The sequence below is a fragment of the Nestor notabilis genome, unplaced genomic scaffold (assembly GCF_000696875.1).
Source record: "Nestor notabilis isolate BGI_N333 unplaced genomic scaffold, ASM69687v1 scaffold8654, whole genome shotgun sequence".
NCBI classification, from domain to species: Eukaryota; Metazoa; Chordata; class Aves; order Psittaciformes; family Psittacidae; genus Nestor; species Nestor notabilis.
Window position 1 is genome coordinate 16,015 of NW_009926844.1, and position 24,226 is coordinate 40,240.

At 40.0% G+C, this 24,226-nt stretch overlaps 1 protein-coding gene across 2 annotated transcripts in view; it reads right to left on the reverse strand.

Annotated features, from left to right (window-relative positions):
* Positions 1-5,173: 5,173 nt before the first annotated feature.
* Positions 5,174-24,226, reverse strand: part of MAP1B (microtubule-associated protein 1B) — a 58,034-nt gene continuing 38,981 nt past the window's right edge. The window contains exons 2-7 of one of the 2 annotated variants that reach the window (XM_010013769.1): positions 23,284-23,366; positions 19,166-19,306; positions 10,247-15,496; positions 8,947-10,195; positions 6,525-6,763; positions 5,174-5,833 (exon numbers count right to left, since the gene is read on the reverse strand). In XM_010013769.1, coding sequence (XP_010012071.1) covers positions 5,678-5,833; positions 6,525-6,763; positions 8,947-10,195; positions 10,247-15,496; positions 19,166-19,297 — 7,026 coding nt within the window. In that variant the 5' untranslated portion in view covers positions 19,298-19,306; positions 23,284-23,366 and the 3' untranslated portion in view covers positions 5,174-5,677. Of the gene's footprint in view, positions 5,834-6,524; positions 6,764-8,946; positions 15,497-19,165; positions 19,307-23,283; positions 23,367-24,226 lie in introns of both variants that reach the window. The other variant, XM_010013768.1, reaches the window with a different exon arrangement.

Consider the following 24,226-nt stretch of genomic DNA (forward strand, 5'->3'; position numbering starts at 1 on the left):
CTCCAGGTCTAGGAAGCCACTAGACAGATGCCTCATTTTAGATAGATCAGAAACTTGCGAGTGACTATCATTTCCCTATGCCATCTGAAACACTTGATGACTGAATTTCTTAATTAACAACACTAGTGGAAATGAAATTTCTCTTTCTCAACAGCTGTGTTGAGGAAAGGAGCTTTCATTTGGCAAGCCTCAGACCAGGCTGGCCTGCCCCTATTCATGTGCTATGGGTGGTCCCACCTGTGCAAATCCAGGACCTGACTTAACCCTACAACTGCAGGTAAATAATGGAGGTTGAAGCCTCACCTGGTCTGCTTTGCACAATCATTTTAGTATATTTTAGGTAGCATCAGGCTACTCTACCACAAAGGCTCAAAAAACCTTGATATACACATTTGCAGCAAAACTACAAAGGTGGAAAGCCTGATCTTACAGCATCACTTTAACAGCAGGAAAGGAAAAGTCTGATTGTTTATAGAGTAAAAAACTAAACTGAGCTTCACCAAATGCTCCATCCCCTCTCATGGGGATTACTGGGCAGCAGCAGTCAGGAAGGGTTCATGTCCACTGGAAACAAGCTGCACACTCTTGTTAAACTGCAACAACTTTGGAAAAGATCTCTTTTCCAAACCAGGGTGGGCTCAATTTGATGTAACTTTACTGGTTATCATCTCTGACACAGCTCCTTGAACATGTATTTACTGAAAATGAGGATGCTTTTCTCATGCTGCTGAGCGATACAGAAATGAGAACAACAGAAAAAAGCCATGTCATGGTACATCATGGTAATGCTTTACACCACAAGGAACAGAAGTAATTATCTTCCACATTTGCTTTCCAGTTTCTAAATAGTGATTGGTTCTTATCTGGCAGTTAAGTAGGCATTAATCTTTTGAGAAAAAATCCATACAGTAGATAATCATGATTGAAGGAAAGGGAGAACTTCAAAATACGTACATACACAAAGACAAGAAACATATCAACACCACTTTACCACTTTTGTATTTTATTGTGGAACTGAGTTTGTTTCTTTTACATCAAATATCCTCAATGGAAGAGGGGATATTGCACACAAATATCATAAAAGCACTACATATTACTTTCACTGAAACTAATTTTCTACATTAGATATGACTGGATAGAATAGAAGTGATGCAAGATTATAAGACATAATACCATACACAGCTGCAGACTGACACAAATACCATTCAGAACAAGAGAGAGGAGGTGTGTGAGGTGCTTCTCAGCCAGCAACAAGACTGTTTCTTTCCATAGTTTGGAAGATAATGGCTGCATGCAAATGCGTGAAAGCTTGTTTCAGATTTTCTCTTTTACAGTTGTAAATACAGCCCAGTCTTGAAGAGGTAGCTCCTGCCATCTGGAGCTCCTAGCTAGTCTAGAGAAGCTGCTTTTTTAATTCTTTTTTTTTTTTTTTTTTAATTTTGTATATTTTTATGCCATTGTTTTATTTAGTTACTTATTTTTTAAATTTTTTTGTAAAGTCATAACAAACAGACTTTTTTTCTTTTTTTTTTTTTAATTTTAAATAGCAAACATTTTTAAACCAGGTGAATAATATAATTGTATTCTAAGAAATGCTTACCCCTAGTTCCTTTTAGTGTTTTGTTCAATTATTAAGTGAAAAGATGAAAGCTTACAGTTTCTTTCAAGTGTAAACATTATACTTTATGCTTTTCTAATAAACCAGACCAACAAAATTACTATTTCTCTCAAAACATCATTACTGAGCAAGAACCTCTGGTGACAGATGAGCAAAGAGAAGCATATGACAGCAATGTCCCAAATGCACAGTAAGCACTCATTGGAGCTAACTGGCTTGTGGTGGGAGCAATTGAAAATTCGATTAACTAATTGATTAAATCTTAGTAAATGTGTACTGGAACTCTCCTAAAATGTGTAAGCTATTATAGACAATTAAAGAAAAAAAACATTCATATACACAGTTGTCTCCACTCACCACAGTATGTAAATTAAAAAAAAAATATAATCAAAAGTAATTTCTATGAAAGGTGGGGTGAAAAGAGGTCAATAAACTCAGGCCCACCACAGGACCTTGAAAAGGCATGCAAGAGAGGCCCTGTCCAAGTTCAGGAGTGGGGTGGGATCTCCAAAGTTAATTCTTCATTGTATTATATGAAGCAGTATAGTGATAGCATAACGATCATGACTGGGGATGCTGTTATGGGTAATACCACTATTTAAGTGGAGTGTTCTTTACACTCAGATATTGAATCTTTATAATTAGAGTAATCAATAACAAACCATGCTCCTAGAAATCTATGCTGATCAACAGCACTCATCTTTAATGTACACGGTACATTTTGATGACTGTTACACTAAACTAATTGTGTAGTACTAGGACTAGCACAAGTAGATTAGTTTCACAGGCAGGAAAGGAGCAAGAGGAGCTAATGGAGGAGTTCATTGCTGTGTTGCACCCAGGTGCCATTGCCATTTGAAAGGGAATTTATGGAACAGGCATTACAATACCTCAGAATAGCCAGACTGGGGTTTTAGAATTCCTGTAGCAGCAAAAAAGTGAATGTAATTTTTAGATAAGCTGTAACTGTCTAATTATTATTAAATTAAAACAAATGCTTGAGCTATCACAAACTTGCTTGGGGAGACTTAAGGCTTGATTCCAATTTCATTTACAGTAGGACCAAATGACTGTAACTTCCCTGACTCTAGAGAAATTGCTCCTGGTTCACAGGAGTAAGTAGCATAAGTGAGATCTGTCTCAGGACCACTTCTGTACTTAAAACAGATTTTCTACCAAAGCAGAGATACAAACCATTTCAGATATTGTGAGAAAATCAGAAAATCTGTTCCCACCCTCTCAAAAAGTTTGAAATCTGACCTATATAAGAAAGTAGACAAAGCAGAAAGAATTGTAGAAATAGTACAACTATTCTGCCAAACATTTTGCCTATAACTTTGTAAACTACATATTACAAAAGCAATTTTAAGTGAATGATTATGAGCCCAGCAAACATGCTTGTTTTCACAACACATTTCCATCTGCCTTTTGTGCCATAGTCATTCAGTATTATTCTTAACGACTTAAAAGGTATAGCAATAAATAAAACAGCATTGCTAGAGATAGATACCTAAAAAAAGAGAAGACATTAAAAATAAACCAAAACCCCCAACAACTGACAAACAGTAATTCACAGCATTAAGTGGGCCTCAGGAGCCCATATAATAAGGACCCTAAAGCAGTATTTAAAAAACCCTCATAAAAGTTAGGAGTGCAAACTTACACCTATTAAACAAAAATACCCTAACAATGTAAAATTGAAATAAATTATAAGTAACGAAAACAAAATGAGGTCATAGTTCACTACATTGTGAAACTTAATGCCAGTCTATATACAGACCAGCACATATCCCCATTCTGGAGGCTTTTACACCTTCTTTAAATTCAGATTTGCAAACCTTCAACAATGTAACAAGATTTCTTTTGAACTGGGGTAAAACTTCTGAGACTAGAAAATCCAAACTGTTTTAAATCACTGAACAGTGATGCTGTTCCTCTGCAAGCAGTGTAGAGAAGGAAAGCAAGGGGGAAAGGGAAAGGGAGGAAAAAAGGGAAGGGAAGGGAAGGGAAGGGGGAAAGGAAAGGAGAGAGGAAAGGAGAGAGGAGAGGAGAGGAGAGGAGAGGAGAGGAGAGGAGAGGAGAGGAGAGGAGAGGAGAGGAGAGGAGAGGAGAGGAGAGGAGAGGAGAGGAGAGGAGAGGAGAGGAGAGGAGAGGAGAGGAGAGGAGAGGAGAGGAGAGGAGAGGAGAGGAGAGGAGAGGAGAGGAGAGGAGAGGAGAGGAGAGGAGAGGAGAGGAGAGGAGAGGAGAGGAGAGGAGAGGAGAGGAGAGGAGAGGAGAGGAGAGGAGAGGAGAGGAGAGGAGAGGAGAGGAGAGGAGAGGAGAGGAGAGGAAAGGAAAGGAAAGGAAAGGAAAGGAAAGGAAAGGAAAGGAAAAGGGAAAGGAAAGGATAAAGGAAGGGAAGAAAGAGGAGAGAAGAGGGGAGATGAGAGGAGAGGAAGAGAGGAGAGGAGAGAAAGAGTGACTTATTTTAGCTTATTGCTTAGTCTATCTTTTTCCAAGATCTTGTGAGGCTTGAGAATGTAGGTTACACCCTTGGATTAGGCAATTAGCTTTTCAAATTCCATTTTCTGTCATCATCAATAGATTAATTTTACTATCAGGGTGCCCTTCCATCCTCCCCATCCCCCAAAAGGTATTGGCAGTTGATTATTTTCAATAAATTTTACCTCAATATCCATTCTCACTAGAACCTTAAAGAACATTATTCTTTCCTTACAAAACTATTAAAAAATTGCCTTCACCTGAAAATTTTTTGTTTGCATTTTCCTGTAAATGAAAACACTTGTTAAAAATTCATCTATTAAAAGTTTTGCAGCACTAAAAAAAAGATTTCTGTACATTTGTTCCCATATCCACTTTTAAATTAAACTAATAAAATAAGACAAAGGAAGGTTGAATACTGTACAGGTTCACAGGTAACCTTTTTCATCATTCTGAATGTTTCACTAAGTTTTGTAACTCTGATACTGGACACCACTTCAATCTTGCTTCCACAGTACAAAAGCTTTCCAAAAAATGCTTGTCTTGTTGAGCTGTCCAGGTGCATCAAGGAAGCATTCACATAACTAACATACGTAATTCATAGCTCCAAGCCATTCGACCAGTCAGATAGGTTTCTAGTACCACACTTCTTTACTGGTGTAACTATGATCCTACACAGATGTTTTATAGATTTGCTGTCTCAGCATTAAAAAATAAGTGCATCAAGTTTCTTTGTACATTCAAGTCACTTTCTAAGGCAAATTGTCTACTGTATGTACCGCTTTGGTATTTTGCTTCAGTTAATCGACAGTGGACATGGGTGTTCAAGCATGTGGACTGGTCAGTTCTGGCTGGAGTGAGTGGACTATCACTGGGAACATGCCTCAGACCATCAATTCTGCATGTTGAAAGAAGGTTTTTAGGCTTCTGGATAGGGTGCACACTACGTGCATATTTGGTTTATGATTGTTATGGTATGTCAGTATGCAGAGTTCAAATTAAAGTGGAGAACTGCTGATGAGTCTTTAGGTTGTACGTCCCTTCCTAGCCATATTCTGTTTCTTCTTAATTTCTAGCTAACTTAATTCTGTAAAAAAGGATCCCCTTGTGATAGCTAAGATTGATACAAATTTAAAACTTTCATGTGAGAGCGTAAGCAGACTGCAGCAAGCGATACATCTATTGCCATGAGACTAATGTAGATCTAATTATTTATTATTTTCTCCTCCTACCCCTCTCTCTTTCTCTCTCTTTGTATTTATTTAGAGGGCAAATGCCTCTACCTGGCAGAAGTCAGTTGGGGTTGCTAGTGCATGGTTTCCAAACGTTCAGCAGAGATGAAACTGGATCTGTATTTTTGCAGTAATTTGAACCCTAGTATGGGAATACTGTTATTTCCCTTAGCAATCAGCAAAGACTGAAAAATATTAGTGACTTGCATCACTGTGACACAGTATAGCATTTGGCAAGTATATAGTTCAGCAGTTGAAATAGATGGGTTGAATTTTTAGAAAAAGTGTTTTCAAACTGAAGAATTTCTGGAAACGAAGTTTAATCTTGTGGTGCATGTTCTTGTTCTTACAGTTCAATCTTGCATGCAGGAAAAGATTCATCTTGCATAACAACAGTGCTGCTGCTTGCCAAAACCATGATGTTGAGGTCCTGCTGTTTCTCATGGGTCTCCTGGTACCATTCCCTCATCACTTCTGAGTCATGGGTTGGGATTAAGGTCACCTGCAACAGAAAATAGGAGAAGTCCTGAGGAATGGACAACAGAAACAGTTGATAAGCAAAATGTCTTTGTAAGAAGACCTAGGCAACAAGTATGTTTCCCTTTTGAAAAGAGTGGGTCTTTATGCAATAAATACTTAGAAAAATAGATGGATAAAAAGAAATAAACGAATATGTAGGTAAGGTAAAATGTCTGCAAAGAAGTAGTTGTTTTTCTAAGATGCTGAGATGCAGCTTTCCAGAGAAATAGCAGTCTGTAGTCTGCAGTCTGATAGCTCTACAGATCACGGCCAAAAATTTTATTTACTTCTTGATGGAAAGGCACATGGAGTTTCCAAGTGTATGTGACTGCCATATGAACCACAAAACATTCACTTTTCTTTCCTGCTTACAAACTACAACATTTCCAACCTTGGATCAGAATAGTAACATGAGGAAACAGCCAAATGGCCTGTAAACCACCTCCCAGCTTTTATTCACCAGGAGCCAGTCAGAAGGGCCACTAATGGGGGAGCGGCGGAGTGCAGTGCAGTGCATTGCAGTTCTCTGCTTCACTTCATCAGTGAAACGAGGTACCCTAGGCTGGGGACACCATCCCTGGGAGCCACTGTCCGCTCCAGAGGTGCTCTGGCTTCTCATGGTAGCTTCCAGAGAAGGTTAAATTTCCAGGTAGAGATACAAGTGAAGATCCTACCTGTATGTTACTCTCCCACTGTGCCTTGCCCTCCAGCAGGGAGTCCAGAACAGCCCTGCTTGGCTCCTCGGCTGCAGAATCGTTCCCGCTCACCACATAGTAGGATGACCGCACCCTCTTGAAAAACTCAACATCAACATTCTTGCTGTTGCTGTGGTTGGGAATGTACACCAGATCCAAATACACCGGAGGTCCTGGAGGCACTGCTGTGGATTTTGCCACCTTGGTATTCCCAGGTCCTTCAAAAAGCAAACAACAGAAGACTATATCTCAGGCTGGTTAAAAACATGACTTTATTAATTACTGTTATAACCACTGAGATGAGATGTGTTCAATTACAGCATTACCCTCCTACATCTAATGACACTTTCCAACTTTGTTGTACCCTAATTACCACTCAAATGTTATGGGAGGAAAAACCTGAAAACCTGCAACTATGTAATACAATAAACCCTCACTACAATGTAACGATAAATTCACTAAACAGTTCCCAGTAATACACTACTATTATTCAACAATTACTACACAGGGCAGTGATTATTGAATTACCATTCAATAAATGGTGGTATTACTTTCCAGGCTAAGAAGTGTAACTTTTTCAAAGTTTCAGGTGTGCACAGTTATAAAAACTAGGGTCACAGAGGAAGCCATGCAGATTTGAAGCAGTCCCAAGATTTGGGGTATCAGCACATAGCAAGATGTAGTAGCTGTTGATGTGCTCAGACTGCCAGGTGCATCAGGAAGCTACTACACATGAGCAGAAAGAGGGTCAAAGAGGCATTTGGCAGGACTGAGAAACTTCTTCAGGGAACTGAGAACAAGTGTTTGCCTGCTGAATCCTTATTTACATACACAAATTAGCCACTTATCTCAAAAAGTAGGGGGAAGCATGTTTCTGCTGCTGTATAGAGTACTCTTTCGAAGAGCTTTGGACAAAAGGAAGTTCGAAGTTTAAGTGCATTAAAAATACTACTCCCCAAAACAAGCAGCTTTTGCTATGAAATGGATCATAATGTGATCTGAAAATTAGGATTTAACCAGTAATTTTATCCAGATGACCACCATCTATGTTCTATTAACTTCTCATGTTGCTACAGAGAATGAAGCTTGGTAAACAGTTACCTGAGCAATACACTCTATTTAGGGTTACACACTGTAAAGCCAGTAAAGTCCATTACATTTGTCTAGCATGTTCTGCTGTTCATTGTAGGGCAATATGCCAAATAAACATTATGATATGATAAAAATTCCTAAATTAGAGAGTTTTTACTATTACTTAATCTTTTTTTTACTATTAACTATTTTACTATTACAAAATCTTTTATCATCTTTTATCTTTAAAAATCTGTGATGCTTCTTTCTGAACTGTGGATACCAACTTTGAATAAAATATTAGCTGTTACATTCATACACTTAAATATCATTATCAAATAGAGCCTTGTCTTCTAGTCTAGCATATACCTGGGAACTGTACTTTAAGGAAGAAGAATCTCATGTAAAGTTAAAGTGCTGGAGAAATGTACAGCATGAGGAACTACATTGCTGCTTTGAAACACAGCTACGTTAAGAGACATGCAAGTAATGGTGGAAGAATGGAACAGTGGACCACTTGCTCAAATGGGGAAGCTAAAGACAGTTGAATGAGTTGAGTGCTGGTTTGTTTGTACTGAATCCTAAACCCGCTCCTTGTAAAAAAGCTTTCAACAGAACATCAGCCCTGACAACAGCAAAATCAAAGTATCCTCCAAACACTCTCTAAAAAGACCTGCCAGAAAAATTAAACTATTAGTAGAATGCCTCCTTCAGTAATCTAATTCACATTTTACTTGTACTTAGAATACACAACAGTTATTCAAAATGACTTTAACATTCTGTATGTTTAGTCATCACTGACAGTGCAAGACCTTAACCAGATTATGTGATGTACATGCTTAGTTCACTGGAAGTGCTCTTACTACTCTTGTATTTTTTTTAACACTACTTTTAAAGTTAATCCAGTAAAGTAATAAGGGCATCCGATGGCCAATGGTAGCTTCGCCACTCCACAATATTAAATTGCATTAATTCATGTTAAGAGAGTTGTGCCTGCTTGTTTCTTCAAACAAATAAAGTGGTTTATTTTGATACTGACTTCTCTTCACCTACGAAAGTGGTACTTCTAATTCCATTAGTTGGTTACCAGTTTAGACAGCTAGTACTAAGTTCTTTATATTTTATGTACTGCCTGATCAAACTACACATGAAGTTTCCTAAACTACAACAGTTAAATTAGTGAATTTCATGCACTTAAATGTGGCCTTTACACCTGGACTTTCTTTGGGCATTTGCTACAAATCACATTAGCAACTGATATAAAGACAAACTAACTTCACCGCAACAGCTAAGAATATCTTAACAGTAGGAAACTGCTATTTGTCTTTACCTGTGGTTGCAGTCTTTGCTGACTTGGATACTGATGTATTTGCTGCATTCTTGGTGTCTTTATCTTTCTCTTCCACTCTAGACTTTACTTCTGGGTTAGAGATATTTTTGGTTGCCTTCTCCACAGACTCCTTCTTTTTTGGAGAAGCTGTTTTGGAAATCTTGTCTAAAGAATCTTTTATAGCTGGCTTTGGTGAAGCCACTTGTTTTGATTTACCATCACTTTTTTTAACAGGAGAAGACGACTTGGTCTTAGTACCCTGCTTTTTTGTCTTTGTTTTTTCTTTGAGATCCTTCTTCAAAGGTTTACCTAAATTCTGATCAACAGGCAGGGTCTCTGGATCAACCATGGAAACATCAGGGTGCCTAGGGGAAGGGCTGCGATCCTGCATTGGGACAGGCGGCGGGTCAATGTGTTTGTATGTAATTGTCTTGTCTGTCGGAATGGTTTCTGACTCATCTTCTGAGTCAATGTTAGCATCTGCAGTAATGGAAGGACATTCCTCAGTCTCCGGGGGAACATCTGAATCTGTCTGTGATGGGGCAGACTCGCTCACAGACGTGGGAGGGGTTTCATCACACTGCCGCCCTTGCTGCTTCCCCCCAGAAGGTGGCTGAGCTCCCCCGGACTGAGTTAATGGCTTCTCTTGATCTTGAGACTGTTCTTCACTTGCAAACCACTCGAGAGGGTTTGGGTTGATAAATGAGGGCGAAAGTTCAGTTTTGGGATGTTTGTATTCACAAGAGGACACAAGACATAGGTCAACGTCTTGACGGGATTCTGCTAAAGATTTTCCAGGAGTGAAACGTGTGCTTGCTTCATAGGAATAGGTAGTAGCTTCAGGTGACCTGGTGGCTCTCCCAGTTGTCTCAAATGTGTAATCAGTTGCCTCAGGTGAGCTGGAGGCTTTCCCAGTTGTCTCATAGGAGTAAGCCATCACCTCTGGTGACCTGGTGGTTCTCCCAGTTGTCTCATAGCAGTAGCTAATGGCTTCTGGTGACTTAGTTACTGTTTTCCCTGTTGTCTCATAGGAGTAATCCGTACTATCAGGTGATCTGGTAGCTCTCCCAGTTCTCTCATAGGAATAATCTGTGGCCTCAGGTGATTTGCTGGTTTTCCCAATTGTCTCATAGGAATAATCTGTGGCCTCAGGTGACCTGGTAGCTTTCCCAGTCATCTCATAGGAATAATCTGTGGCCCCTGGTGACCTGCTGGTTTTCCCAGTTGTCTCGTAAGAATAATCTGTGGCCTCGGATGACCTGATATTTTTTGCAATTATCTCATAGGAATAATCTGTGGCCTCAGGTGACTTAGTATTTTTCCCAGTCATCTCATAGGAATAATCTGTGGCCTGAAGTGATCTAGTAGATTTTCCAGCTGCCTCATAGGAGTAGCTAATATCCCCTGGTGACCTAGTAGTTTGCTCTGTGGCCTCATAAGAATAACTAAGTTCTTCCGGTGACCTGCTTTTTTCTGAATCTTCTTTCTCTGGGCTGAGTAAAGGTTCTGGGCTGTGCTTTGTTAGGGGTGCCTGGTAACCAAATGCTTTGACAGGAGACACCTGCAGTGACAACAAAGGCGCATGACTGGCTGATGCAGCTTCTGCAATTGCAGAAGGTGAATCTGGAAAAGTAGGAGAGTACAGAGGAGAAGATTCCCTTGGAGTTAATGGAGATAAGTCAGACTTTGGTGACAGCTTTTCTCCTAGGTTCTGCACCTTTTCTGAGGTAAAAGAAGAATGTAGTGACATATCTCTGGGTGGAACAGCACCTGAAAAACTTTCCTCTGGCAGTGGTGAAGTTACCTGGGAAGGTGTATGAGCTGATGAAGTTGATGATGAAGCTTCAATTTGAGAAACTGAAATAATTTCTGAAATATCTTTTTCCTGAGAGTAAGATGACTGCTCCACAGGAGAAATCTTCCGTGCAAAAGTAGGCTCCTGTATATCTGAAGGGCTGTAATCTACCTCTGTTGGTCCATTCTCAGATATATGGTGCACACCAGTGCCTATGGTAGGATATTCTGGAGACTGCCTACTAAAGTCCATTGCTAAAGACTGCTCAGGGGACTCCTGACCAAATTCTACTGACATAGTTGACTGTTCAGGAGATCTGTGATCATGCACTGGTGTTCTTGATTTTGAGGTTTTAGGTGAGAAATCTGGTGGAGAAATTGACATGGGCCTTGGGCACTCTTCCTTAGATGGAGACATTTCTGTTTCCTGAAAAGTTGTTGGTGTTTGTACAACTGACACTGAAAGGGAATCATCAACTTCGGTAGAGTGGGGAGATCCAACCTCAGCATGCAGAGAAGGAGATACGTCATCTGTAGTTGGTTCTGGAAATGAACTAGTAGCAACAGATGCTGTAGAGACAGAAGCTACTCCTTCTATATGGGAATAGGTGTCTTCTGCTACAACCTCATCAACAGGAGTTGCAGACTTGTCAGAGACAGTGCCTTCAGAAATTGACATTTTGGTATCTTCTTTTAAAGAACCAAATTGACTGATATCTATTTGAGTAGGTGAGAGATCACCTGCCAACTTACGCTCATCCAAGACCAGTGAAGACTGGGAGCTGCTGGGTTCTGTATCCTCCATTTTCCTTTCTAGGCTGAATCCTTCCTTAATTACCATAAACTCCATGCTTTTTTCATCTTGTTTTTCTTGGAAAAGGCCCACGGAGCTGGCTTCTGAACCTGGGCTCATCTGAACTGGTGATTTTTCTTTTTCAGGTTTCTCCTCAGAAAGACTTCCATAATCTCTGTTGGGAGACTTTAAATCAGCACTCAAAAATGTATCATAGCTGGTCTCTGAACCTATCAGTGGTGGACTCCGCAGAGGGGAGAGAACCTTTTCAATGGGAGATTCTGAATCTGGTACAGGCTCATCCATAGGGCTGATTCTGGGTTTTGCAGACTCATCCTTGACTTCGCTGAATTCAAAGCAGACGGGAGCTTCTGTTGACTTTTCACTGGTTTCGGAGGGAAGCTGACTGGACTTCTCATCGGTGGGAGACTGATAATAAGGTGTGTGGCCAGCACTACCAGCAGCAGACTGTGAGGGAGATGCTACTTCTAATGTTTTCTCTTCAGGGCTTGCACAGTGTTCTTCAGCAATATCTTGATGTACACCAGGCAATGTAGCAGTGGGGACAGTCTCAGATGAGACCTTGATCTCATTAGGAGTGAGTGAGAAGTTCACACTACGTTCACTCAGTGGTGTTTTGGCAACGGGTGAAGGAGGGGACAAACTGTCAACTGGACTCTTGGCTGGACTACGTTTTCCACCAACATCTTCTTGATAGGGTTCTTTGATTTCTAGTTTGGTAGTGCCTTGGATTTCACTTTCTTTTTGCCGATATACATCTTGGAATATAGATTTGCAGAATTTGTCCTCCTCTAATGAAGAAGGTGGAGAGATGGTGGAAGCTGAGGCATTATAGTCTTTGCCTTCTGTGGCCTCTGTTTTGGATCCTTCAGATAAACCATTATTAGCATCTGGAAGTGGAGAAAGTTTAGGTCTGCCAAACTCTTGAGAGTACAGTGATGTCTCATACTTGGTAATATTCACATACTCCTGAGAGGGTGATTCACTTTCCTCATTGTTAGTTTCATCACTCATGACATCTCGGGGTGTTGACATTTCATCCATTGGAGTTGGCTCACTGGATATTTCGATGGTAGACTGTGTGTAACCTGAAGTAGCAGTGAATTCCTCAGGTTGATCTTCTCTATTTTCTTCATCAGAAACAGTAGCTTCACTTTCTGAACCACCAGGTAATGTCTCATCATGGATGGAAGAGGCTGGTTCAACTGCTGGAGACTGAGGCTCTGAGTGTTTCGTTGGTGTAATTATGAGTAGGCCATATTTATCTTCAACTTCACCAGCATCTGCAGCTTTGTCTACTACAGCCATCACATAATCTTCTTCAGCTTCTATTTTTTCAGTTTCTTCTTCATCTCTGATGTCTTCTGCTTTGTCTTCCTCATCTTCTTCAGTCTCTTCAGTTTCTGCCTTTTCTATTGCTTCTTCTCTGTCTTCCTCAGCACGTTCATCTGATGCCTCATAATATGCCTTTTCAATATACTTTTCATCTTTAATGTTAGCATCTGCCTCAGCCATTATTCCTTCAATTTTTCTTGGCTCCTCCATATATGGTCTTGTGGTGTCCAGTGGTGTCTTTCCTTCTTCATTTTCACCTCGTTCTTCAGCTTCTTCTGTCTCTGCCTTTTCCTCATAATCTCCTGCTTCGGATGATTCTTCCAAGCCAGTTCCCTCATCTTCAAACTTTTCGTTGTCATCAACCCTGTGCTTTTCCACAGGTTCCAGTTCTTCAGGTGTCTGTTCAAGCTCACCCTCAGCCTCTGTGGTAGTTATGCCTTCATCAGAGGACTCGGCACGTCCTTCATGATCTAATTTTTCTTTTTGTACCTCCAAGCCCTCTTTTTGTACTGTGCCAGTGAGCTTCAGTTCATCCTTTATATGTGCAACTTGAGGTTTTGTTTCTTTTTTTGTTTCTACTTCTTCAGCTTTTAATTCCTCAAAATCCTTTGTTAAATCCTCTGGTGAAGACATAAGGGATCTCTCTGCTTCAAGTTCTTTTCCACTGGCTGCAATTTCTGCTGTTGCTACAGCTGCTACAGTTGTGGCAGCAACTCCAACTTCTGCAAAGGCAGCCTGTGCTCCACTGACTTTGATCTCCTTCTTCACAGTCTTAACTTTTCCTTTTTCCTTTGGCTTTCCTGCAGGTGCTGCTTCTTTTTTAGCAGATTCCTCCTTCTTTTGCGGCTTAGGCTTTGCTGCTGGCTTTTTGGCTTCAGTTAAAGGAGTGGCTGTCTTCTTTGTTTCTTTAGGAACCTTTTTGATGTCCTTTTTGGTATCTTTTTCTTCCTTCTTAATTTCCTTCTTCTCTTCTTTTTTAGCTTCTTTTTTAGCTTCCTTTGGTGGGGCTTCTTTCTTTACTTCCTTCTTAGTTTCCTTCTTCTCTTCTTTTTTTGCCTCTTTTTTAACTTCTTTCTTGATCTCTTCTTTTTTGGGTTTTTCCTCTTTTTTGATGGGTGTTTTCTCCTCTTTTTTAGAAACCTCTTTCTTTGGTTTTTCTTTTTCCTCTTTCTTTTCTTCAGGTTTTGCTTTGACTTCCTTTTTAATTGGCTTCTCCTTCGACACTTTTGGTTTTACATCTGTAGTTTGTTTTTCAGGAGTTTCAGATTTTATTAATTGTTCTTCTTTACTTGTTATGTCTTTTTCTGCCACTATAGGTTTGGTCTCCACTTTTGTTGGTTTCTCTTTTTTAACTGAAACTTTTTCTTTGCTTTCCAACTTCTGAGGCTTTTCTGGTGCTGGACTAGGCTTCGCAGTCTCCGACGCTTCTTCTTTAGACTCTTTTCTGACAGGCTTGCTTGGTGGTGTCTTCGCAGCAGGCTTGAGACTCTCCTTGCTGTCTGTTCGTTGTTTCAACTTTCCTTGTTTCACAGGCCCACTAGCAATGTTTCCAGTTAGGTCTTTTTGTGTAACTGTTGGTTGTTTAAGGAAGTCCAAGTGTTTGAGTTTTTCTAGTCCTTCTAGAATATTATATTGGGTGCTGTTTCCAGGAAACAGAACTCGGATTATTTTTTCTGCAGGATTAGCTGGATGCCACACAATCAAGGAAGAGACAGAGGTGAAGTAGGATAATGGAATGTCTAGTTCTTGGCCATTTGGTAGCAGGAATTCAGCTTTATCTTTGTTACTGCCACTCCACTGCTGCATAAAATACTGCATCTCTTTGCTATTTTTGACAGGATTAAGGACATACATCTCAAGTTTGCCGACTCCCATTTTCTGAAATAAAATGATGGGGTCGATGGTATTTCCCATATTTCTATGAAGAGGTTCTGGTTTCATCGACAATTTATTTAAATACTGGAGAGTAAAACAAGCTTCCTCTACACTCCTCTTTACTCTAAAGTTAGGATCCAGGTTCTTCAGGTTCTCAGGTACGTTAAGGAATACAACTCCTAAATCAGGTGAGATCAGATTTTTCATCCAGTCACTGTTGGTAGTAGACCCTTGAGACTGTTCCTCTTCTAGTTCGGCTATCTTTCGCTGAAGCATGCTATTGATTCCTGGCAGGTTGTCATCTCCGATGTGAGTGAGCAGAATGGAATCGACCCTGTCCAAGTGCCGGATAAGTTTCCAAAAGCATGATTTTCTTTCAGAACCTCCATTGATAAGCATGTTGAATCCATTCACTGCAAACAATGCGGAGTCCCCTCTTCCTCCTGGGAAAATGTAACAGCAGGGCTTGGAGAGTTTCAAGAAGCCTCCTGAGGTTGGCGGTTCCAAAATGTCAAAAGGTGATGGCACTTCTACTGATTCTGAGAGATACTCTGTGAATTCAGAGAGTCCTTCCATTTCGGGCAGTATGGAAGATGAGTTGAGTTTAATGTTAATAAAGTCTTGAAGGTTGTGTCTGTCAAGGTTGGAATTTTTCCAGTCCCCTTCCTCAGGGCAGAAAAGAGTTAGGCTGGCTTTGTTGGCTGGGTGTGTGGTGCTCAGTAATTCACCAATCTAGGGTTATAAAATAAAAACACAAGAAGATGCATGTAAATTTATTTTTTTAATGATAATTAAAGTCAGAACGTAATATTTCCTGATTAGATAGGTAAAACCTTTTTCATTGCTCCTGCACTGGTGTGTAATTGTTCTAAAGCTAAAGAAAGCTGTTACCGCAGTTAATTTACTACCGTATTTTTGTAAATACAAAGAAGAACCTAATTTCTGGTCCCTATTGCCCAAAGGACAACAGTACCCCAAGTTCCCCCTTCCCTCATCCACCCTTTACAGAAGGATGGTACAAGCTTTTATATTGAGAGGCTATGAGGACTATAAGGCTAATGCTGCCCAAGCTGCCACTATCTCTACTATAAGTCTCATGAGTCTCCCTGCTGCCACTGTCCATCTAGAAGAATCAACCAGATACATAAGGCACAAAACACATCCTTGTATCAGGCACAGAGTAGGTGGAGGAAGTCAGTGTCCTCCCAAGGACAGCTGCCTTCCTCACCCTTACTCTCATTGGATATATTCCACTACACCATTGTTACTGCAGGTTTTTTCTGCAGGCTGGCTCCTGAAGAGCCAGCATGGCTCCCAGATTAGTACAACTGACTGTGGGAGAGCTTTCTGGAACACTGAGAAATGAGTTATGCTTCAGAAATGTGAACAGTTACAAGTTTTGTATTTCAGAGACTATGAGGCACGGGGCCAAAGAAAGAGCCAGAAAAAAAGGGCTAGGGTTAAAAATGCTCCTGTCATTATTTTGATTTTAAACTCATGGACCACAAAAATTAAATCCTAGAATAACTCCATTAATTTTGACAGTATTTGATAACATACTAGTACCAAAATAAGATGCTGAAATAAAGACACAGAAAATAAGAAGTTCCATGCCATAGTATGAAGAGCTGTTTCTGCTCCAGTCTGAACTAAAAACCATTATTTGATAGTCCCAGATTAGTCGACAAACAAACATGAAAAAGTGTGACATACTTCACACCTTCTCCCAGTTCCAACTTTATTTTGATTTTTTTTTAAACTGACAATTAGGGTAAACGTTGCCCATTTCTGTTCTATTTGCTCTTAACAAAGAGACCACTAAATTTATTTAAACTTGTTTAAAGAAGCAATTCAGACATAATATGGCTATATATCAGTGCAAAATATGCCAGCACTTCATCATGCAAAATACTACAACCTTCTCTGCAGAGAAGCAAGCTCTAAGAACAGATTTCGTAAAGATGATATGGATTACGCTACAGCTGAATAATTTGAAATTCCTGAATCACAAGCTGAAACAGCAGAAGAAATGAATATATAAAAAATTAATTATGTTTGATTGCATTAGATCTCTTCAGGTGTCCATGTGTTATATGTCTCTTTCTTTGTGCTACATAATTTATTTTCGTCATTTAAAAAAAAAACAAAACTCAAAAAAGATGCAGTGGCTGTTATCCAAAGAAAAATAGTCCAACCAATACCTAAGTAAACCAGATTTTCTACCTTCCTTTGTCAGCTTTACATTGTATCCAAACCATTTGACAGGAGTATAAATAAATCTCACCAATATGTCAGATGTGGCTTTGTCTGAAAAGGAGCAATGTAAAAAACCAAAGCAAAGCAAAATAAGAAGAGATAATGCTGAAAAGGGTGAAAGATAAGGAAAATAGAAGAACCATTTCTACTGTTAATTACAGAAACAAGAGAAGAGGGGCAGCACAGAGCAGAGGTCTGAAACATCTAGAATCTCAAGAATACTCCTTATGCTATGTCTCTGATTATCAGGGAGAGACAAAAGTAGTAAATGATCACTTCGTCTGGATGAATAAATCTGAGTCTGTTGCACACATACGGAGATAACTTGAGTACAGACTGTTTCTCATGTAGTGCAAATTTTCTGGCTAGATAAAAAAAAACATGATAATACACTAGGCTAATGAATATATTGGGCCAAGGTTTGGGGTTGATCCTCTCCAGTTCATATTATATCATATTTGGATTTCTGCTTCATACTCCTAAATTCTAATTCTCTTTGCTCCTGAAAGTTGGCACACATAATGCAGTGTTAAGCCACAGATAGCACAGGACAATGAAAAGAAAAATTATTCCAGACATAGATCATATCAGTTAGGAATAGCAAGTTCTGGAATGCCCCAGATATGACCTCAATGGGTTTGCATTTCAAATGGTGATGCCAAGGATTTCTACAGTTCAACTGCTTATGCTATTTGATAACACAGAGGAAACCACTACTCACTTTTTTCTAGCCCTTTTGTCTAACCTTTTTCCCAATTTGTAAACCACCTAAAACTTTCCCGGCAATGGGGCCCTTTAAAAAATGTTGCATACACAGACTGCAGTATGGTAAATGCAAACTTTCTTTGGCTTTGTGAAACGTTGCAGGAGCAGTGAGAGCCCAAGGCTTCAGAAGCAGTAAGACTCAAGCCAACATTTTCAAAGAGCCATGCCAGGTGGCTGGTGAGCCTGCTACCAGCCACAGAGATGGCCAAGAGAGCTTTACTCATAGCCCAATGGAGTACACCCTATGCACCCACCAGTGCAGCAGACCCTTGGTGGTTGAAATGCATTGCCAACCACCACCCTTCCACGTTCCAGCCAATAGTTTCACTTCCCAATGATAATGGCAGGATTTGTCCCTAGTTTTTGCATGTAGTCATAGAGTAATTTTGTGTTGCTAATTAATCAGAGATGCAAGCAGCTTGGGTTTGCAATTTCTAAGAAGTAGAAACTGCAAATACTGAGAAAGTAACTCTGCATACTGCTAGTGAGATTTAGGCATCATGCCTATTTCAGAGAGCAGGAACCCAACTCTTCCCCTAACCTACAGCTATATGCTGAACAAAGAGGCTTTGAGAAGAGGATCAAATGGATACAATAAGGTCATACTGGAGCTATGCAAACTTAGCTTTTTCTGCACTGAACTTTCAAATCTCAATCCACTGACATGCTCCTACTGAATTTTGGAAACTAAATTCCTAGAGATGCAGCTATATAGTTTATTTAAGTATATACTTACACAGCAGCCAAATTAAGTGTGACAGCTTGTTTACTATGGGCTCCTCCCCTGTGGGAGCTTTCAGACACAGTACATTAAGCAAGACAGCAAAACAAGTCATGAAAAAAACAGCATTAAGAGCTGGCATACTTTATACATATCTTTATGGTATGTAAAAATCACAAGATTTCACTAGCCAAATTTTTAGCACTACTATAAAGAACCCAAGCAGGTAGGTTGTGCAAAAAACTACAGCTATTCCTACAGACAGCGTCTGTCTTACTTAATGTCACCTACTACTTAGCTGCCACCAGGAAAGAACCTGGTGTCAATCTGTCTCCTGTGTATGTGCGCCTTAGATGAATAAAAAGTATATTTTAAACACAGCACTATCTCTTTCTGTTGTCCAAAGGTTCCTTGATTTTCTGTTTCTGGAATTTATAGTTTAATTTCCCAAATTAAAATTTCATTATTTTGGTAAGCAATTTACATAAAATCTAGAGTAAATTAATCAAATGTTTTGAAAGAAAGCCTATAATGAAGAGTAAAGAGCATCAGCATCAGGCTGCCAGTGATAGCTCTACCAACATAGAGGGCCCTTTTTAGTCTTCTAGAAACCTCTGCCATCACATGACAATGTGTGGAAGACACTTTTCTGAACACACCTCTTGATCTGTGAAGATCTCAATGAAGTTCTGGAAGGAGAAGGACCCTGACTGAAGAATGAGTTCTCCTGTGTTTTCAAAGCATTGTCCAGTCAGCACAAGGAGCTTGTGTCTTGCAGCATCTGTGATCATTAAGCGCACCTGAAGTGAAAGAGAAATACATCAGTAATGGGAGTTACCATGTGTTTCTATATTCCACTGAAAGCAGGCAGTTCATCTCCTAACTTAAAATATATTTTGCACCAGAATCTCCCACGACTGTTGAAACAAGTTACAGTACTGTTTATAAAAGACAATAAAAGAGAAGTGCAACAGGGGAAAATGAAGGAACAAGAAACGATTTGAGAGGAGGTCTGATGAATAAACCAAAGTAATGAAATGGAAAAGCAGAGCAAGGAGTGGAACAGAATAAAATCTGAATAAAAAAACTCCAAAACTTTTTCCATGAAAAAAACATATTCCTTGTATAATTCAGTGAATCTTAATAACACTGTGTCAGAACAGCCTTGGTAAACTGTATCCCACGTGCTAATGAGGGACAACGACGTGTCAGACTCAGTTTTTGGAAGGCTACTTTTCTTTTCCCAAAGTACAGCATTACTTGCTATTCAGCTGTGAAAACATCACTGAAAAGTACAGCCACAAATCACACAAAAATGTGTCATATTAAGACTGTCATCCTTTTGTGACCTGGATCATCTAGGAAGGTGAGGGACAATTCTGCTTCACCATAATCATAACTTTGAACTTCAAGTACCCAAATACAATCACATGCACCATTTATATCTCATGATGGACTAACTATGAACACTGTAAGTTTTTAAAGTGTGCCAACCCAAGCCCTTTTTCAATATACGGTAGTAAATTAAATGGATGTCTGATAGCACGAATGAGCTTGCTACTGAGAAATAAACGTCTTCTGCATTTTGAAGTAACTATTTTAAAGTAGATGCTCGTTACTTCACTTGATCCTCACTACAGTTACTACTAATTCCTGTTTCCCCCCTACGGGGAGATCTACTTGCATGCTAACAGAAATCCATATATTCAGTATAATTTTTTTGGCTGAACAAAACTTAAATTTAAGAACAGAACTAAGCAAAACCTGTGTGAGATTCTGTATTGTTGAGTAAATTTTTGTAAATTCTTCAAAAGCATTGTCCAACACTGAAAAATCAATTCAGCCTACAATAAGGTATGAATTTCAAGTACACCAATTCCTCTGTTTAAGGAGGAATTAAGTTAAACCAGAATTGTGATTCCAGAGCAAGGCTATCCACATATTAAACTAAATGAGCAGAGTCCATCTGGAACAACTCCACATGATATTGCACCTAAGCTCCATCTCCATGGAGATGACATAATCACCTTGGTTCTCCTATTCTTTCAATTTTTATATTGATTGTTAAGCAATCACTTGTTCTAAATAATTACTGCTCATGCCAGGGAGGCTGAGCCGGAAAAGCTTGACCTGAATCTCTCCTGAACAACTCATGTTTTCAGTACAAGTAGAAAAGAGATACTAAACAGTTTCTACGTGAAAGAAGATCCCAACTCTACCACATTTTCATTGTTATATAATTAAATAAGTGACTCTGAGCAGCAGAAAGTTCCTTTAATTAAACACAGACCTAATGGTGGTCTGTCACTAACTGCATTAAATAATTCTAAATTCAGCAATATTTTTGCTGGGTCAAGTATATCTATTTTATTTCAGACAAAAATACAGGTAAGTGCAGATGGCAGATGTGTGTTGCTCAAATCTTGTCTGCTTTAGCTGTATTAAAACCATAAAAGAACTGGCTTTCTCTTCTGTGTTTTCTCTTGTTTTTGGCAGCAGTGCTGGGCAGTCTGCCAACTTACATGTAAACTCACCAGGTTTTCCAACAGCAGAATTATTTCCTGACTTGTGAATCACTGATAAGTGACTGTCACGTAACTCCCCTTCAACGTATATTATTAATTGATAATGATATACATTCTACCGAGCTAGCAAACTATGGCAAGAAAAAGAGTAAATAAATGCTTGCAGATTACAGAGCATAATGTATGATACGCATGGAAGACCTTCAAGAGACACATAAATTCTGTGTCTGGGTATAACCAAGGTTTCCCAAGGGACCACCAGAAATTTGCCTCCTGATTTCAAGACTGCTCATTTCAGATGAAATACTGCAAGGTGATGATTCTGTTCAGCTCCACTGAACAGAACTTGCTTGAAGTCCCAAATTGTTTGGAGGAAGCAGACAGTAAGATGTAGGCTCAGTCAAAATGGAGGTAAAGACGGAGGGTGAACTGACAAGAGCGTCAGCAGATCAGTAGTTTCCCAGACTAAAGGTACAGTTGCAGGAGTGTTAGAGCAACAGAATGGGGACTTCTTAGGAAGGAAGTAACTTTTCATGGAGGTTTCAGAAACTTGTTTTCTTCGGGAAACTACAGTATCTCTCCCTTTGTGGCTCTCTTCTGGGAGGTATTTTGGCATTTGATCTGAATATGACAGGAGCTGTGGGCAGAACCATGCTCAGACTACCACCAGTATGGCTGTTGCCAGGCAGATTAGCAGGAATTTCTTTTAATACCATCTTTGATTTTCCTGAATGGAAAGATTCAGGTTTCTCTTGTGGTGAAGTCTGAGCTCCATCATATATCACTGCGTCCCCAGGTACAACCTGGAAATATCTTGATATATGAAACTAAGTTTTAGATTTGCCATAATGAGCAAAGCATGCCTAAATCAACCTCTGATTTAATTCTTCTGCCTCTTTCTTACTGTCTTTTTCTGGCTTGTGTTCAGTTAGCATCTTGCTTAGCCAGCCAAGGTAAACCTCGGCTTGTAATTTCTGGCTGTGACCAGTTTGGCAAGATGAAGGTGAGAAGAAGATCGCCTCCCACAGTCTAGCTAGATGAGATTACCAGTAACCTAGCCAAAAATCTTCCAGAGCCCAAGGAGTAAAGAAGTCACTAATGGGCCTCATACTGTGTTCTTCTATATGGTCATCCATCAAAGGTATGACAAGCAACAGCAACAAGAGCAAGAGAAAATTGATTTCCCTACTTTCATCTATTCCTTTGGCTCTTCCCCGCTCCACACACTCACATTAGAGCTTTTTACTCTGAATGTCTGAGTCTATTAAGACCTGCTACCCAGCTGTTCCTCACCAAGTACCTCTAGAGGCTTGTGAGAGATTTTCAAGCATAGAAGTTTTTTTAGTGAATGAGCTGCCATTAACTAAGGTGAGTTATTTACTCAAACTTCTACAACTGCAGAAATTTCATTTCAGAATCCTTCTTCCTTTCCTTTGTTTTTCAACCATCACTTAAGGCTGGTAACAAAATAGATTTTTCATTTTGTACTACAAGCACAGCTGCTTCATTTCCCAACAGAAATCGTACTGTGTCGGTGCTCTCCAGCATGGGCTAGCAATTCAATTATCCCTATTCCTTCAATCTTCAGTCTCACGAGCTAAATTTGACAGTTTTGTTTTTGAGCTACCTGCTCAGTTCTTTGACTTGACTCTAATGAACTCTAATGAGTTCATAAGGAATTGGCAGACCTCTTCTGGGGTACTCTCCAGAGTCTATTGATCATGTGGTGTGATTTTTGAATGACAGATAGATCACTTAGAGTCATCAGCACATAGCTGATAATTCTTCTTAAAGACCTAAATTTGTCTGAGGGCACCTTCAGGAGCTTTTTTCATGTGTAAAATAGGCATCCTGAGCTACCAAACAATTAAGGAACAGAAGAAAAGTAGATGCGGTTTCACTACAACTGCCTCCACCTAAGAAGGGAATTTGGTGCACTATGAAAAAAGGAATGCTGAGATCAGAGGCGTTTCTGTCGTACGCCTCTGACATTTTGTCAGGAGTCTGGGAAAACAGGGAGAAAATCAAGGGGTGGCTGATGTTTTTCACTATATTTGCTCCTAACATGTTCTTTCATCCACAGTTAGAACCTACTTTTACTCTGCTAAGACTCTGAAAGACATATTGGGGTTTGCCAGTCACTAAGCTGGAAGGCAGTAACTGATATCCAAGAATACATCTCTTTCACTGCTCTCATCCTGTCCACTTAATGGAGCTTTTATGACGTATCCAATTAAGTATTTCTGACTTACCTCAGTACTAACTGCTTCATCTGAGGGATTGATCAGGACTACAGTTTCTAAGACATCACTTCTGTGGTGAAGAATCTTCTGACCTGCAAGTACAGAGATGAAAGAAAGAAAAGAAATTTAATTCAACCGGTATGGTTTAAATCAACACTTTCCCTGAGCTGCTTGTATGTCCTGCCGTGCAATAGCTCTCTGGTCACCCAGAGCTTTGCACACAGGCCACCACAACTGCTGTACTACAACTCATCTCTTCAGAAACACCCGCAGCATGTGGTCCTGTGAGCCTAAAACACCACTATGGAAAAGTCAAGATAATGAAAACAAACTGGCAACAGCATCAAGTCCTGTCCCTTCCACATGGCTGGGGGAGTCCCTGTAACTCATCTTGGTCCCACAGAGCTGGTTTGTCCAGGGACTAGAGTAACCGTCGCTAGCTGAGCATCTGGCCCTGTATTTTTATGGATTTATCTACACCACAGATATAGCTGAGATTACACAGTCCTGTAACATGCCCAGGTGGCTTTAAATGAGATTTTCCAGCAACTATCAGTGGCTTAGCTGCAGCAGCAGGAAACATGCTGCAAACTTCCCAGGCAAGAAGCAAAGTGAATACTTGGGCTGTACACTGGCTCTGCCCACCACGGCTGACAAACACAATCTGTGAGACAAGCAAAGGAGCCAAGGGGTCTCCTCACTGCCCACCACCAATAGTACCATCCCGCACGGCACTTTGTGCTCCTTGTCATGCACTGTGGTGGTGTTCCTGAGCCAGGCATGCCCCATGCAGTATCCAGGTCCCTGGCTGCACCAGACAAACCAGGTGAAAGCCAGGACCCACCCTGCCAAAACTCCCCTTTCAGCCTTCAGCTAATACTGATTAACATTGGGATGCTGCAAGAAATTGCCTGTGAGGGTGGTCGGACACTTGCTATGCTGCCCTGCTTCA